The following is a 15,018-nucleotide window of genomic DNA, read 5'->3' as shown; positions in this document are numbered from 1 at the left end:
TTTTGATGAATTAGGAATAACACTGCTGTGAACATTCATGCGCAATGGACGTACGTTTTCAGACTTCTTAAAGTTCAAGTACTTTCAAATCACCTATTAACATTAAATGATACTGAATAATAAAAATGATACATAATTAAGATAGTTCTTATTCATTACAGCGGGTTCCCTAGGAGCAGCAAACCTGTTTCCTCATGGTAATTCAGATGTAATACAGAACACTTGGTAGACCTAAAGCAATCAAATGGTACCATTTCAAACCCAGGTTTCCCACTAATTTACATAAACCTTTCACTAAATCGGTCTGAATTAATGAGACACCCTTTTACTGTCTCTATCTAAAAATAACTAGGGCTATTATACGGTTTTCAAAATTCCTCTTTATGCTCCAAACGAAAACCTATCATTTTAATTTGACATACAGGGAGGGTCTTCAGTCTTTTCAGGAATTTGGGGTTTGACTTAGAGTTCTTGTGAACAAAGAACCTTGTGCTGTGCTGTGACTTAACCTGCTTCAGTTTAGCTAATAAAAGTTCAATAAAAATAGGCTGCATTAAAAAAAAAATCTGGAGTATATAAAAACTTATTTATGTGGGGAATGGGCTCACATTTAGAGCATCCACCAGGAGACTATCCAGCAAATAAAAACTCTACTGCCAGGTTCCTTGTCTACAGGCCTCATTTCCCTTCAAGATGGCCCCACTTTTCTCCCAGGACCTGCTGCTGGCTTCTCTAGCAAGCCTCATCATGGTCGTTGAGTTTGGCCATCTGCTTCTCATAAATTTAGTAAGGAAACAGCGAGATGCTTCTTTGGGGCAATTGCTGTAGAGGCCACTTGTAGAGAAGAAACCACACTAATAAGAAAGTGTGGATGTTTTCTCCAATGGAAAATTACAGGTTTGCTTGGTTTCAATCCTTGGCACTAAGTCTCGGGTTCCTCATCACTGAATAGGCTTTTTTCCACTTGGTTTTCTCTCAGCCAGTGTCTTGGCACACTATCAGAGGGCAACATAATTAGAAAGAAGTGTCTTATAGGGATGAGAAGCACTGGTCGCTTACCAGATGGGGATAATCATGGATCTTCAAAGAAATCCTTAACCAGACAGTAGCACTATTTGTCTTCTTGCTTACGTAAACTCTATGCACTGTTCACACCTCCTGAAATATGTGCACACTGAGAAATGGAAGGCATGCTCAATTTCCCTCTTCAGAGGAGCCCTTTGGTGGCTCTTGGGTACACGAGCAATGACCCAACTGTAGTTAGCCCCAGAAAATTTTCCCAGAGCTTCCCTCATCTTCTCATAGTTCTTATGTTGCAGTGTGATACAAGGTCCATCTTATTCTTAGTTCACTCATGATTCCAGGTTATATAAGTGTGGGGATGGGAGTGAGAAACAGCTTTATTATTCTTGTGACTCTTACAAATTGTAAACATATCAAAGTATAAATAGTTAAAAAGCATCGGACATCTTGCCTTTCTGAAGCAACAAGTGTTATCACTCTGGTGAGCATTTCTAGTGATTTTTGTTTGATGTGTATAGTTATTCATATAGCATGTCTCAAATATATTTGTGAGCATAGTGTTAATTGCTATTCATCCAGAAGCTGACCTTAAACAAGGATCAGAAAGGTAGTAATTCATTTGGGAGGTGCAGCATATAGTAATGGGAAGTGGAGACGTAAGAGAGGGCAGGGCAGCCAATGCAGGGTGGCTATTGTTAGCTGCTAGTGTGTGTGGCTGGAGCTTAATCCCACGGAGAAACTCTGGGAAATAGTGTAGAACATGTGATAGGTCATTTGAAGGGCAAGGGACCTGAAGCACTTCTACCCCAGGTCCCACTGGCAGAGGCTGCTCCCAGGAAGTGATCATTCTGAGCACTTCCAGCCTGAATGGCCTTCTAAGACATCGGACAAAGCCCCCAGGAAAGACAGGACGATATTAGCAGGTGGAGGGCAGCCAGACACACATAAAAATGGTATTACTTGAAAGATGTGCCAGGCACTGTTATAGGTACTGGGGACACAGGCAGAAACAAAACAGAGTCCTGCCCTCATGGAACATTCCTTCTGTTGGGGAAACAGATAATAAACAGGGCAAGCAAGAAACACGGAGTGTGTTACAGAGTGACCAGTACTGAGGAGTTCTGGGGAGGAAGAAGAGGCTGGTTTCAATTAGCAAAAGAGATCAGGGCAAGTGTCACTGAGAAGCCGACACTCAAGTAAAGACCCTGAGGTGGGAGGGGGAAGGTCATCATGTGGTTATCTGCTGAGGAACAGTCCAGGCAGAGGAAACAGCAACCACAGGCCCTCAAGTTTGAACAGGATCACTGTGGCTGCTGTGCTGAGAATGAACAGAGGCAAAGGCATGAGCAGCGAGCAGTGAGGGGACAGCTGCAGTACTCCAGGTAGTGGCAGTGGAGTGCGAAGCGTTGAGTTTAGAAATGATTCTGAAGGTAGAGCCAAGGTAATCTGTGGGCATACTGGATGCGGAATGTGACAGAAAGAAAGAAGTCATCGCGTTTGACCTGAGCAACTGGAAAAATGGAGCTGCCTTTTCCTGAATCAGGGAAAACTTCAGGAGGAGCAAGTTTGGGGCCGGGGTAATTGGGGGCCTGGACTTTGACACATAAGTTTGTGATGTCTGTTAGACACCTAAGTGGAGATGTCAGCAGGAAGTTAAATGTAGGGGTTTGGTGTTCAGTAGATGTCCAAACTGGATATAAACAGGGGAGTTTGTCAGCATATAGATGGTCAGAGCCACGCGAGTGGCTGAGATCTCCAAGGAAGGAAGCTAGATAGAAATGAGGTCTGGGAAGACCCCTCAGGGAAATGGAGGACAGAGCAAAGGAGACTGAGAAAGAGCACCCAGAGGGGGGTGTCCTGAAAGCCAAGGGCAGAAAGTATTTTTAGAAGGGGTGTGGTGATCAACTGTATGTAAGTGCATACATGTGCTACATTTATACAGATGTGTGTACAGAAACACACTCTCTACAGATGTATACATACACACAGGTAGTTTTAGATCAATAGTAACATACTACACAAACAGATCTGCAACTTGATTTTCTTCCCACTAAATCTATTGGGAATATTCCTCCATGGCAATAGTATCTGTCTGCTCCATCATTTTAACAGCTGCATAGTATTTCACTGTGTACATGTACCATCATTAATTTTTCCCTGTATTTTTCCCAATTATAGAATTCCAAATGACATAGCAGTAGGAATCGTGTGCATTCATCCTTTCACACCTGTGTGTGATCATCTCCCTGGGATAAACCCTAGAAGCTGTGGTTGCTGTGTGCATAAAGGTATGCTCTTTGAATGGTCTGATTCGTCTCTTTCCTGCGTAGCTCCAATAATCCGAGATGCATTCAACATCTGACCCGTATTCAACATCACTGACCTTAAGTGATGTTGAAGGTCACTGGGATGTCATTCCAGGTAGACCCTATTCTACAGGAACTTTTCAGAACACAGGACACAGGGCAGCTATCTGGGTAATCGCTGTTAGAAATAGGGCAGAGATTTGGGTCAAGTCAGAAAAAGTCCATGACAGGAAGCACTCTGTTGGTACTAGCCCTCAGCCTGACATACGGAAGTGCAGCCAACTTCTGAGTATAAACCCATTCCATTTCCACGTAGAGCAGAACAACTCTCCAGACCGACAGGCTCTTCAGCCGAGCCACTAAGAGCTTATTATGTCAAGAGCAAATGCAGCAGATGAAGGCAGATGTGCCTTTTGTGAAATGACTGTAATTAACTCCAAATCTTTCTCCACGCTTTATTTTTGCTAGCTGGATTTGTCATCTTGCTGTTAGAACAAGCTTACTACATGACTCAGATTTTTTCCCTTTACCTCGTCATTCCGAGAAGTTTGCCTCCGTCACCTGTCTGGGCACATACAGAGTCTTTGTTTGGATGGTGTCAGGAGGTCTTGCACATTCAATGGTAACCTTGAAAGTAATATCTACCACCACCAGACAATTGGCTGAAAGCCTCTGGGAACTTCAGGGGATCAAAGGACAATGTATTTAGTCACGCATGTCCTCAAGTGCAGGGAAATGTACTGAGACATCTTTCAATTCAGAAGGAAAATAAGGAAATTGATAAACACAAAGCCGTGCCTTGGATCCATTTATTCCCATCTCTGGGTAGGTCTGTAAACAGCATTTCACCTAGGACTCATGACCCACCACTGGTGCTTGACCCTTGGAAATCATAGGTCAGCAACAGTCATCTAGGAAGAGCTGGTCCCCTATTCTGGGCTCTTAACCATCAAGACAGGCCCACAAGACTGTTCCTGATAGCCTAAAGTTTTAAAAAGTGTTAGATCTGTGCGATCTGGCTGTATGCTCTTCAGTTCTTGCAGTCCATGGGCTGTACCATGCGATGTGCCTCGATAAAGCCTCTTCCACACACCCACACACACCGCTTCAGCCACTAACAGTGTCTCCTCTCCTTCTGCTACAGGAACGATGCCCAGTCCAGTGAGGAGATCAACGGGGAGGGTTTCCTTGTATGTCGTGGCTAAGATAAAAGTCATCTTATCCCAAGGATACAGCAGGTAGAAGGAAGCCTACAGAATTCATGCCCAATTCTATTCCTCAAACGACCACATTTCATAGTTGATTATGAGCTAATTGCCTCCAGACCCATAAGCGTCTGCATGATGTTTCAAATCAGAGCCTGGGAGTGAACCCCACTTGGTCTTTCTCCTTGGCCCAGCCTGCCCGTGGCCTGTCCTCAGAACGCCACGTAGTAGTGCTCCATCGTGCTGACGATGTCACTCTGGTCCTCCAGGAGCTCCAGTACCTGCTGCAGCACAGGCTCACTCAGGCCCTGGCTCAGGTGCAGGCGAGCACAGGCCAAGATGTGCCGGAAGTGGCAGCCCTTCTCCGCGTCTGCAAGAAAAAGGCAGTTGTCTAAGCTTAGACACACCTGTCAGGCCCTCCTCTCTCTCCTCTGTCCTTTCCTTCTAAAGGGAAGCTCTTCTCTGTATCTGCTGAATCAGAACCTGCATCTTAGTAAGATCTCCAGATGCTTCTCGTGCGCACTGAAGCTGGAGATGCACTGGTGTAGATTATCAGCAAAAACAAAACAAGAAAACCCGTTCTCAGGCCTGTTATTTCACCACAGTGACATGGACCCACTGTTCAGGGACTCACTTCAATCTTCAAGGACCCCTAGTCAATAATTTAATATCAATAAGCTAATATATTTTTAGTAATTGATCATCTTTTTCCGCAAATGCAATTACATGTAGAAGTGGGTGCATTCATGTTGAATTCCTAGCTTTCCCAGTGGAAGATCACTTGAGGTGGACAGTGGAGCCAGTTTACCTCCATATTCTTTCCCATAAGGCCTGACTGACGCGACTGCCACGGTGAAGAAGGGAGTTCTACCTGTGGCCTGTTCTCATTCCTCTCTGCTTCCAGGAAGTCTTGTCTGTGACGGATGTGTTCTAAAAACTTCTAACCCTCTACCCAAAAGTAAGACCATTTGGTATACAGCGATGGAAGCTCAGGGTTAGTAACCTCTTTCCTACTTGAAATCAATGATTTAGAGTAGTGGCGTGCACACTGAAGTTGTGACAAATAGAGGGTCACGAAATCAATTCAGTGGGTTGTGATCAACATTCTTTTTCTTACCAAATAGATTAAGACAGACTAAAATAGAAAATCACAGAAGGCACTGCATTGTAGGTAGGATAAGTCTTATTTTGTGAAACTTTATTTCTACGTATGTGATTTATAGCTATATCTGTATCTATCTATCTAATGTGTTATAATTATATAATTTATTGGATCATGATGTAAAATACATTTGTAACTTTGAGTCAAAGTCAAACTGCACCACTGAAAACAAATCTTTCCTAGTTATCACTTTAAAGCCTCACGGCAGGGCCAGGCTTGGCTTCTCATGGTCCACAGTCACTGAACGTTGTTTTCAGATGATAAAATGTTTTAGTCTCCAGGAAGGTGCTCAAAGCGGTACGGTGGTGTTGGGCAAAGCATGGCTTGGCGGTCAGTACACCTTTGTGGTTTTGGGCAAGTCATAGTATTTTCAAGCTTCAGTTTTCTCACCTATGGAGAGGGAGGCTGGGGAGGAAGGGGGCACCTGTGAGATCCTTTCCAGCTCTAAGGGTCAGAGACTATCACAGGCAGCCAGTCTTGGGCTAACAAAGACTTGCTAAATTCTGACCTCTAGTGGTTCTGTCAACTCATTGTTCCTCCCAGTTGGGATTACTGTTGAAAAACGCCACCTCCACTGTCTCCACATTTCCAGTCTGTTTCTTCAGTATTCATTCAGTAAAGATTTCCTGAACACCTACTATGTGTATAGCACTGAGTAAGGAGGAACAGATAGAGAGTACAGATGGAGAGCTGACTCTGGAGTCCAATGGACCTGAATTCAATTCTGGACTCTATGACTAGGGCAAAGTGGTTCATATCTCAGTCAGTTTTCTCATCTGTAAAATGGGAACAAAATCACTTAATTCACCAGTGGTTGTGTGGATGAATGGAGACCCATGGTAGGTGCTTCTTATATGGGGAATTACTATAATTCTATCATCATAGACATAACCTAAGAAGAAGTACATAACCTAGTTCCTATGCTAAAGAAGCTTCAACTTGTCCTGAGAAGAAGAGTTGATGACAGAGGTTGGAGAAGAACTCCAACCAAACTGGGCCCACACACAGCAGAGGGAGCACCAGGGAATTTCAGCACTGCTTGTCTTTTAATCTTCGTTCTTGTAAGGCTGGGATGCTCATGCTCAGGGCTCAAGATGACTTACAGGCATATGTGGGGCCCTTAGCAGCGATGTTGACAAAGGCCTTAAACTATTTCTTCAGAAAGGCCATTTGGCTGTCAGAGACATCTGTTCACAAAGTAGCCTTCTAGTTACACGGAGAGAAGGGTTGGCATTAGTTCTTTAAATATTTGGTAGAATTCACCAGTGAAGTCATCAGGTCCAGGGCTTTCCTCTGTAGGGAGATTTTTAACTACCAGTTGAAACTCTTTACACATAGTAGGTGCTGTACACATAGTAGGTGTTCAGGAAATCTTTACTGAATGAACATTGAAGAAACAGACTGGAAATGTGGAGACAGTGGAGGTGGCGTTTTTCAACAGTAATCCCAACTGGGAGGAATAATGAGTTGACAGAACCACTAGAGGTCAGAATTTAGCAAGTCTTTATTAGCCCAAGACTGGCTGCCTGTGATAGTCTCTGACCCTTTGTATTTCTTTGTGATTTAGTGTTGGTAGGTTTTGTGTTTCTAGGAATTTGTCCATTTCATCTGGTTATCCAATTTGTTGGCATGCAGTTGTTCACAGTATTCTCTTACAGTCCTTTTTTATTTCTATAGAAATAGTACTAATGTCCTCATTTTCATTTCTGATTTTAGCAATTTGAGTCTTCTTTTTCTTTTAGCCCATCTAGCCAAAGGCTTGTGATTAGCATTCTTTTTCTTACCAAACAGATTAAAATAGAAAATTACAGAATGTACTTGCATTATAGGTAGGATATAAGTCAATTTTGTTGATGTTTTTCAAAGAACAAATTTTTGGTTTCATTGATTTTCTCTATTTTTTTTTCCTATTCTCTGTTTCATTTATCTTTGCTCTAATCTTTAGTATTTCCTTCTTTCTGCTAGTTTTGGATTTAGTTTGTTCTTCTTTCTCTAGTTCCTTAAATTGTAAAGTTAGTTTGTTGATTTGAGATCTTCCTTGTTTTTTAATATGTTTATAGCTATAAAGTTCACCTAAGCACCACTTTTGCTGTGTCCCATAAGTTTTGGTATGTTACGTTTTTGTTTTCAATCATCTCTAAGTATTCTCTAATTTCCCTTGTGATTTTTTCTTTGATCTATTACATGTTTAAGAATGTGTTGTTTATCAATTCAACAAAAGGACATAAACCCTAGTAAACATCTATGCACCCAACACAGGAGCACCTAAGTATGTAATACAAATACCTAATGATGTAAAGGGAGAAATCGACAGTAACACAATCATAGTAGAGGATGTATGTGCTCCATTGACACCAATGAACAGATCTTCCAGACAGAAAATCAACAAGGAAACAGCAGCCTTAAATAACACACTAGACCAGATGGACTTAATTGATATTTTTAGAGCATTTCACCCCAGAGCAGCAGACTATAGATCCTTTTCAAGAGCACATGGAACGTTTTCCAAGATAGACCACATGTTAGGCCACAAAACAAGTCTCAATAAATTTAAGAAGATTGAAATTATATCAAGTATCTTCTCTAATCACAATGGTATGAAACTAGAAATAAATTACAAGAAAAAAATTGAAAAACACATAAACACTTGGAGGTTAAATAACATGCTACTAACTAAGGAATGGGCCAACAATGAGCTCAAGGAAGAAATCAAAAGATACCTTGAGACAAATGAAAATGAAAACACAATGACACAAAAAATATGGGACACAGTAAAAGCAGTTCTAAGAGGGAAATTCATAGCAATGCAGGCCTACCTAAAGGAACAAGAAAAATCTCAAATAAACAGTCCAACTTTACACTTAAGGAAAAAGAACAGCAAACAAAGTCCAAAGCGAGTACAAGGAAGGAAATAATAAAGATCAAAGCAGAAATAATTGAAATACAGGCTAAAAAAACAATACAAAAGATCAATGAAACCAAGAGCTGGTGTTTTTTTTAAAGATAAACAATGTTGACAAACCCTTAACAAGACTCATCAAGAAAAAAAGAAAGAGAACTCAAATAAATAAAATCTGAAATGAAAGAGAAGAGACAAGGGCCCCCACAGAAATACAAAAAATTTAAAGAAAATACTATGTGTAATTATATGCCAACAGATTGGACAATCTGGAAGAAATGGATACATTCCTAGAGCATACAATCTTCCAAGGCTGAATCAGGAAGAAACAGAAAATCTGAACAGACTAATTACAGTTAACAAAATCCAGTTATCTGCAAGCTCCCAACAAACAAAAGTTCTGGACCAGATGGCTTCACAGGTGAATTTTACCAAACATTCAAAAAAGAATGAACACCTATTCTTCTCAAACTATTTTTAAAAATTCAAGAGAAGGGAAGGCTCCCAAGCTCATTTTATGAGGTCACCATTACCCTGATTCCAAAACCAGACAAAGACATTACAAAAAAAGAAAACTATAAGTCGATATCCCTGATGAACATAGATTTAAAAATTCTCAACAAAATCTTAGCAAACTGAATTCAGCAATACATTAAAATGATCAAGAGGGATTCATTCTTAGTATGCAAGGTTGGTTCAATATCCACAAATCAATTAATGTGATACACCACATAAACAAAATGAAAAATAAAAATCCTATGGTGATACCAGTAGATGTAGAAAAAGCATATGACAGAATCCAGTTATGATAAACACTCTCAGCAAAGTGGGAATAGAGAGACCATATCTCAAAATAATAAAGGCCATATATGACAAACCCACAGCTAATATCACACGCAATGGGGAAAAGCTAAAAGCATTCTCTTTAAGATCAGGAACAAGGCAAGGATGCCCACTTCTACCACTTTTATTCAACATAGCTCTGGAAGTCCTAGGCACAGCAATCAGACAAGAAAAAGAAATAAAAAGCATCCAAATGGGAAAGGAAGAATTAAAACTGTCATTATTTGCAAATGACATACTATATAGAGAGAACCCCAAAGATTTCACAAAAAAACTATCAGAACTGATAAATAAATTTAGTAAAGTAGCAGGATACAAAATTAACATTCAGAAATTCATTGCATTTTCATATACCAATAACAAACTACCAGAAAGAGAAATTAAGAAAACAACCCCATTTACAATTGCATAAAAATAAAAAACACAAAAAACCTAGGAATAAATTTAATCAAGGAAATAAAAGACCTGTATTCAGAAAATTTTAAGACATTGAAGAGACAAATTAAAGAAGATACAAATAAATGGAAGCACATACCATGGTCATGGATAGGAAGAATTAATATAGTTAAAATGTCCATACTACCTAAAGCAATCTATAGATTCAAGGCAATCCTTATCAAAATACCAATGTCATTTTTCACAGAACTAGAATAAATAATCCTAAATTTTATATGGAACCATAAAACAAGACCCTGAATAGCCACAGCAATCCTGAGGAAGAAGAACAAAGCTAGAGGTATCACACTACCTGATATCAAATTATACTACAAGGCCATAGTAATCAAAACTGCCTAGCATGGGCATAAAAACAGACACATAGATGAATGGAACAGAATAGAGAGCCCAGAAATAAATCCATACCTATATGGTCTATGATAAAGGAAACAAAAATATACATTGGGATACAGGCAGTCTACTTAATAAGTGGTGCTGGGAAAACTGGACAGCAAAAAAATTAAACTGGACCACCTTCTTACTCCACATAAAAGAATAAACTCAGAATGGATTAAAGACTTCAATGTTAGATCCAAAACCATAAAACTGGAAGAAAGTATAGGCAGTAAATTCTCAGACATTATCCTTAGTAATATTTTTACTGATATATCTCCTTGGGCAAGGTAAACAAGAGAAAAAACAAACAAATGGGATTACACCAAACTAAAAGTTTTTGCATAACAAAGGAAACCATCAACAAGACAAAAAGACATCCTACTGAATTGGAGAAGATGTTTGCCAAATACACATCTGATCAGGGGTTAATATCCAACATTTATAAAAGAACTCATACAACTCAACACCAAAAAAACCAAACAATCCAATTAACAAATGGGCAGAGGACCTGAATAGACATTTCTCCAAAGAGGACATACAGATGGCCAATAGACATATGAAAAGATACTCAATGCCACTAATCAGAGAAATGCAAATAAAAACCTCACACCTGTCAGAAAGGCCATCATCAATAAATCAAAAAACAAAAAGTGTTGGTAAGGATGTGGAGAAAAGGAAACCCTTGTGCACTGTTGGTGGGACTGCAAGTTGGTGCAGCCACTATGGAAAACAGTTTGGAGGTTCTTCAAAAAATTAAAAATAGAACTACCTTATGACCCAGCAATTCCACTCCAGGGTATTTATCCACAGAAATTCAAAACACTAATTTGGAAAGCTATATATACTCCTCTGCCCACTGCAGCACTATTTATAATAGCCAAGATATGGAAACAACCGAAATGCCCATCAATAGACAATTGGATAAGAATGAAAGCTTATCATTTGCGACAACATGACTGGACCTAGAAGATATTATACTAAGTGTAGTAAGTCAGACTAAGAAAAACAAATACCATATGATCTCACTTATATGTGGAATCTAAAGAACAGGTAAAACAGAAATAGACTCATAGATACAGAGAACAAACTGATGGTTGCTAGATGGGAGGGCGGTGGGGATGGGTAAGACAGATAAAGGAAATACAAATTGGTAGTCACAAAATAGTCTTGGGGATGTGAAATACGGTATGGGGAATATAGTCAATAATGTAAAAACTATTATGGTGTCAGATGGTACTAGAGTTATCAGGGGGAATCACTTTTTAAATTACATAAATGCCTAATCACTGTGCTATACACCTGAAAATAATATAATATTGAATGTCAACTATAATTTTAAAACGACAGTCATGGGGATATATAGTATATCATAGGGAATATAGTCAATAATATTGTAATAACTATGTACAGTGTCAGATGGGTAATGGAATTATTGGGGTTATCACTTTGTGAGGTATATAAATGTCTAATCGCTATGTTGTTTTGTACACCTGAAACTAAAAAGAAAAAAAAATGTGTTAATTTCCACAAATTTGTGAATTTTCCAATGTTACTTCTGTTATTGACTTCTAACTTCATCCCACTGTGGCCAGAGAAAATACTTTAATGGTATCTACCTCTACAAATCTATTGAGACTTAATTAGTGGCCTAACATATAGCCTATCCTGGAAAATGTCCCATGTATACTTGAGAAGAATGTATATTTTGTTGCTATTGGGTAGTGTTTTGTATATGTTTGTTAGATCTAGCTGATTTACTGTGTTAATTTCTCAATTTCCTTCCTTATCTGCTGTCTGATTATTCTATCCATTATAGAGAGCGGGGTACTGAAATCTCCAACTATTATTGTAGAACTATTTCACCCTTCAATCCTGCCAATTTTTTTCTTCATATATTTTGATGGTCTGTCATTAGGTATATAAATGTTTATAATTGCTATATCTTCTTGGTGTAGTGAACCTTTTATTAATGCACAATGTTCTCGTCTCCTGTGACATTTTTTAATTTAAAGTCTATTTTGTCTGATATTAGCATAGGCACCCCTGCTCCCTTTTGGTACTATTTGCATATGAAATCTTTTCCATTCTTTTACTTTCAATCGATTTGTGTCTTTAGATCTAAAGTGAGTCTCTTATAGACTGCATATAGTTGGATCATGTTTTTTTATTCCTTCTGCCATTTTCTGTCTTTTGATTGGGGAGTTTAACCTGTTTATATTTAAAGTAATTACTGGGGCAGCTGGATGGCTCAGTTGGTTAGAGCGCAAGCTCTTAACAATAGGGTTGCCGGTTCGATTCCCACATGGGCCAGTTAGCTGCGCCCTCCACAACTAGATTGAAGACAACGAGCTGCTGCTGAGCTGCTGGTGGATGTCTCAGTTGGTTAGAGCGCGAGCTCTCAACAACAAGGGTGCCGGTTCAATTGCTGCATGGGATGGTGGGCTGCACCCCCTGAAACTAAGATTGAAAACCTCGACTGCACTTGGAGCTGAGCTGCGTCCTCCACAACTAGATTGAAGGACAACGACTTAGAGCTGATGGGCCCTGGAGAAACACACTGTTCCCCAATATTCCCTAATAAAAAATTTAAAGTAATTACTGATAAGGGGAAACTTACTTCTGTTATTTTGCTATTTGTCTTCTATATGTCTTATAGCTTTTTCTCCTTCATCTCCTGCACGACTGTCTTCTTTTGTATTTAGTTAATGTTTTGTAGTGAAATATTTAAATTCCTTTCTCATTTCCTTTTGTATATATTTTCTAGCTATTTTCTTTTTGGTTACCATGGGGATTACAATTAACATCCTAAAGTTATAACACTCAAATTTGAATTTATTCCAGCTTAACTTCGATTAACATACATAACTTCGATTAACATACAAAAACTCTGTTCCTTTACAGCAGTTCTATACCATCCCCTTTCAGTTGATGATGTCACAAATTACATCTTTATATATTGGGTGCCCAAGAACATAAACTAATAATTCTTTTAAATATATTAATCTCTTAAATCATATAGAAAACAAAAAATGGAGTTACAAACTATTGTTACAATAATACTAGCTTTTATAATTGCCCAAGTATTTACCTTTATTGAGACCTTTATTTCCTCATATGGCTTTGAGTTACTGTCCGGTGTCTTTTCATTTCACCCTGCCAGAATTCCTTGAGTATTTCTTGCAGGGAAGATCTAGTGGTAACAAACTCCTTCAGATTTTGTTTATTGTGAAATATCCTGATTTCTCCCTCACTTTTTTTTTGTTTTAAAGGAGGGCACAGCTCACAGTGGCCCATGTGGGGATCGAACTGGCAACCTTGGTGTTATCAGCACCACACTCTAACTAACTGAGCTAACTGGCTACCCTCTCCCTCACTTTTGAAGGACAGCTTTGCTGGCTATAGGTTCTTGGCTTACAGTTTTTTTCTTTAGCACTTTGACTGTATCAGCCCACTGCCTCTGGCCTCCAAAGTTTCTGATGAGAAACCTGCTGCTAATCTTATTGATGATCCCTTTTGTACATGACAAGTTGTTTCTCTCTTGCTGCTTGCTGCTTTCATGATTCTCACTTTGTCTTTCAAAAGTTTGATTATATATAATGTGTCATGGTGTGGTCTTTTTGAGTTCATCTTACTTGAAGTTCATTGACCTTCTTGGATATTTATATTTATGTCTTTCATCAAATTAGGGAAGTTTTCAGCCATTATTTCCTCAAATATTCTCTCTGCCCCTTTCTCTCTTCACCTTCGGGGACTCCCACAATGCCTATGTTGGTCCACTTGATGGTGTCCCATTGGTCCTTTAGGCTCTGTTTATTTTTCTTCAACTGCAAGTTTCTTCTTTCTTCTGCCTGTCCAAATCTGCCTTTGAATCACTTCTACTAAATTCTTCATTTCAGTTATTGTACTTTTCGGCTCCAGAATTTTAATTTTTGGTTTCTTTTTAAGTTTTCTATCTCTTTATTTGATATTTTCATGCTTTTCATCCATCGTTTTCTTAACTTTCTCTACATCTTCCTTTAGTTGAACATTTTTAAGACAGTTGTTTTAAAGTCTTTGTCTAGTATATCTGCTATTAGGTCTTTTTCAGGGACAGTTTCTGTTGATTTTTTTTTTTTCCTGTTGAATGGGCTATACTTTCTGGTTTCTTTGTATGTCTTGTGATTTATAGTTGAAAACTGGATATTTGAATCTAATAATGTGGTAATTCTGGAGATCAGATTCTCCCCCTTCCCTAGGGTTTGCTGTATTGTTATAGGTTTTTGTTTGTTTGTTTGTTTGTTTGTTTAAATTGTTGTAGGCTATCTCTGTGCCAAGGTTGTAAACTTAAGGTCTTCTCAGGTCTTTTTCTGAGCCTGCACCTTTCTCTGGGCATGTGTCATCACTTTCTCATTTCTCCCCTAAATGCAGTTGCTTTTGAATGTACTAGTCTTTCTTTTCTGGCTCCCAAAAAGGGGGGAAAACAATAATAAAGGGGGTATAAGAAGGACATCAGTACTTTAAAATCCCTTTGAAGTGACTACACTGTTGGGGAAGCGACTTGCAACACAGGGCGAGATGTAACAAAAATGGTTACCCCCCCTCTTTGTCTGCAACTCTGTAATCAGAAGTAGCAATCAGAAATATGAGCACAGATTCCTGATATTTGGAGGACAAGGTTATTTTTGCCCACTCTAGCTCCTGTAAGTTCTGTGCAAGCTGCTCCAGAAACAAGTGTACAGCTGCCCACCACATGGCTGGGGACAGGGATGG

At 39.1% G+C, this 15,018-nt stretch overlaps 1 protein-coding gene across 13 annotated transcripts in view; it reads right to left on the bottom strand.

Moving 5' to 3' along the window:
- Positions 1-4,124: 4,124 nt before the first annotated feature.
- Positions 4,125-15,018, bottom strand: part of STN1 (STN1 subunit of CST complex) — a 37,644-nt gene continuing 26,750 nt past the window's right edge. For 12 of the 13 annotated variants that reach the window (XR_012498436.1, XM_074339094.1, XM_019725061.2 and 9 more), the window contains one exon: positions 4,125-4,904. Coding sequence is in view for 11 of the 13 variants with exons in the window: in XM_074339094.1 (XP_074195195.1) it covers positions 4,747-4,904 (158 nt within the window). In the remaining 2 variants the exon portion in view is untranslated. The remainder of the gene's footprint in view (positions 4,905-15,018) is intronic. The other variant, XR_012498435.1, reaches the window with a different exon arrangement.

Source organism: Rhinolophus sinicus, linkage group LG07, assembly GCF_036562045.2.
Source record: "Rhinolophus sinicus isolate RSC01 linkage group LG07, ASM3656204v1, whole genome shotgun sequence".
Classification (NCBI taxonomy): domain Eukaryota; kingdom Metazoa; phylum Chordata; class Mammalia; order Chiroptera; family Rhinolophidae; genus Rhinolophus; species Rhinolophus sinicus.
The sequence above is the reverse complement of the archived record's forward strand: the minus strand, read 5'-3'. Positions and strand labels throughout refer to the sequence as shown.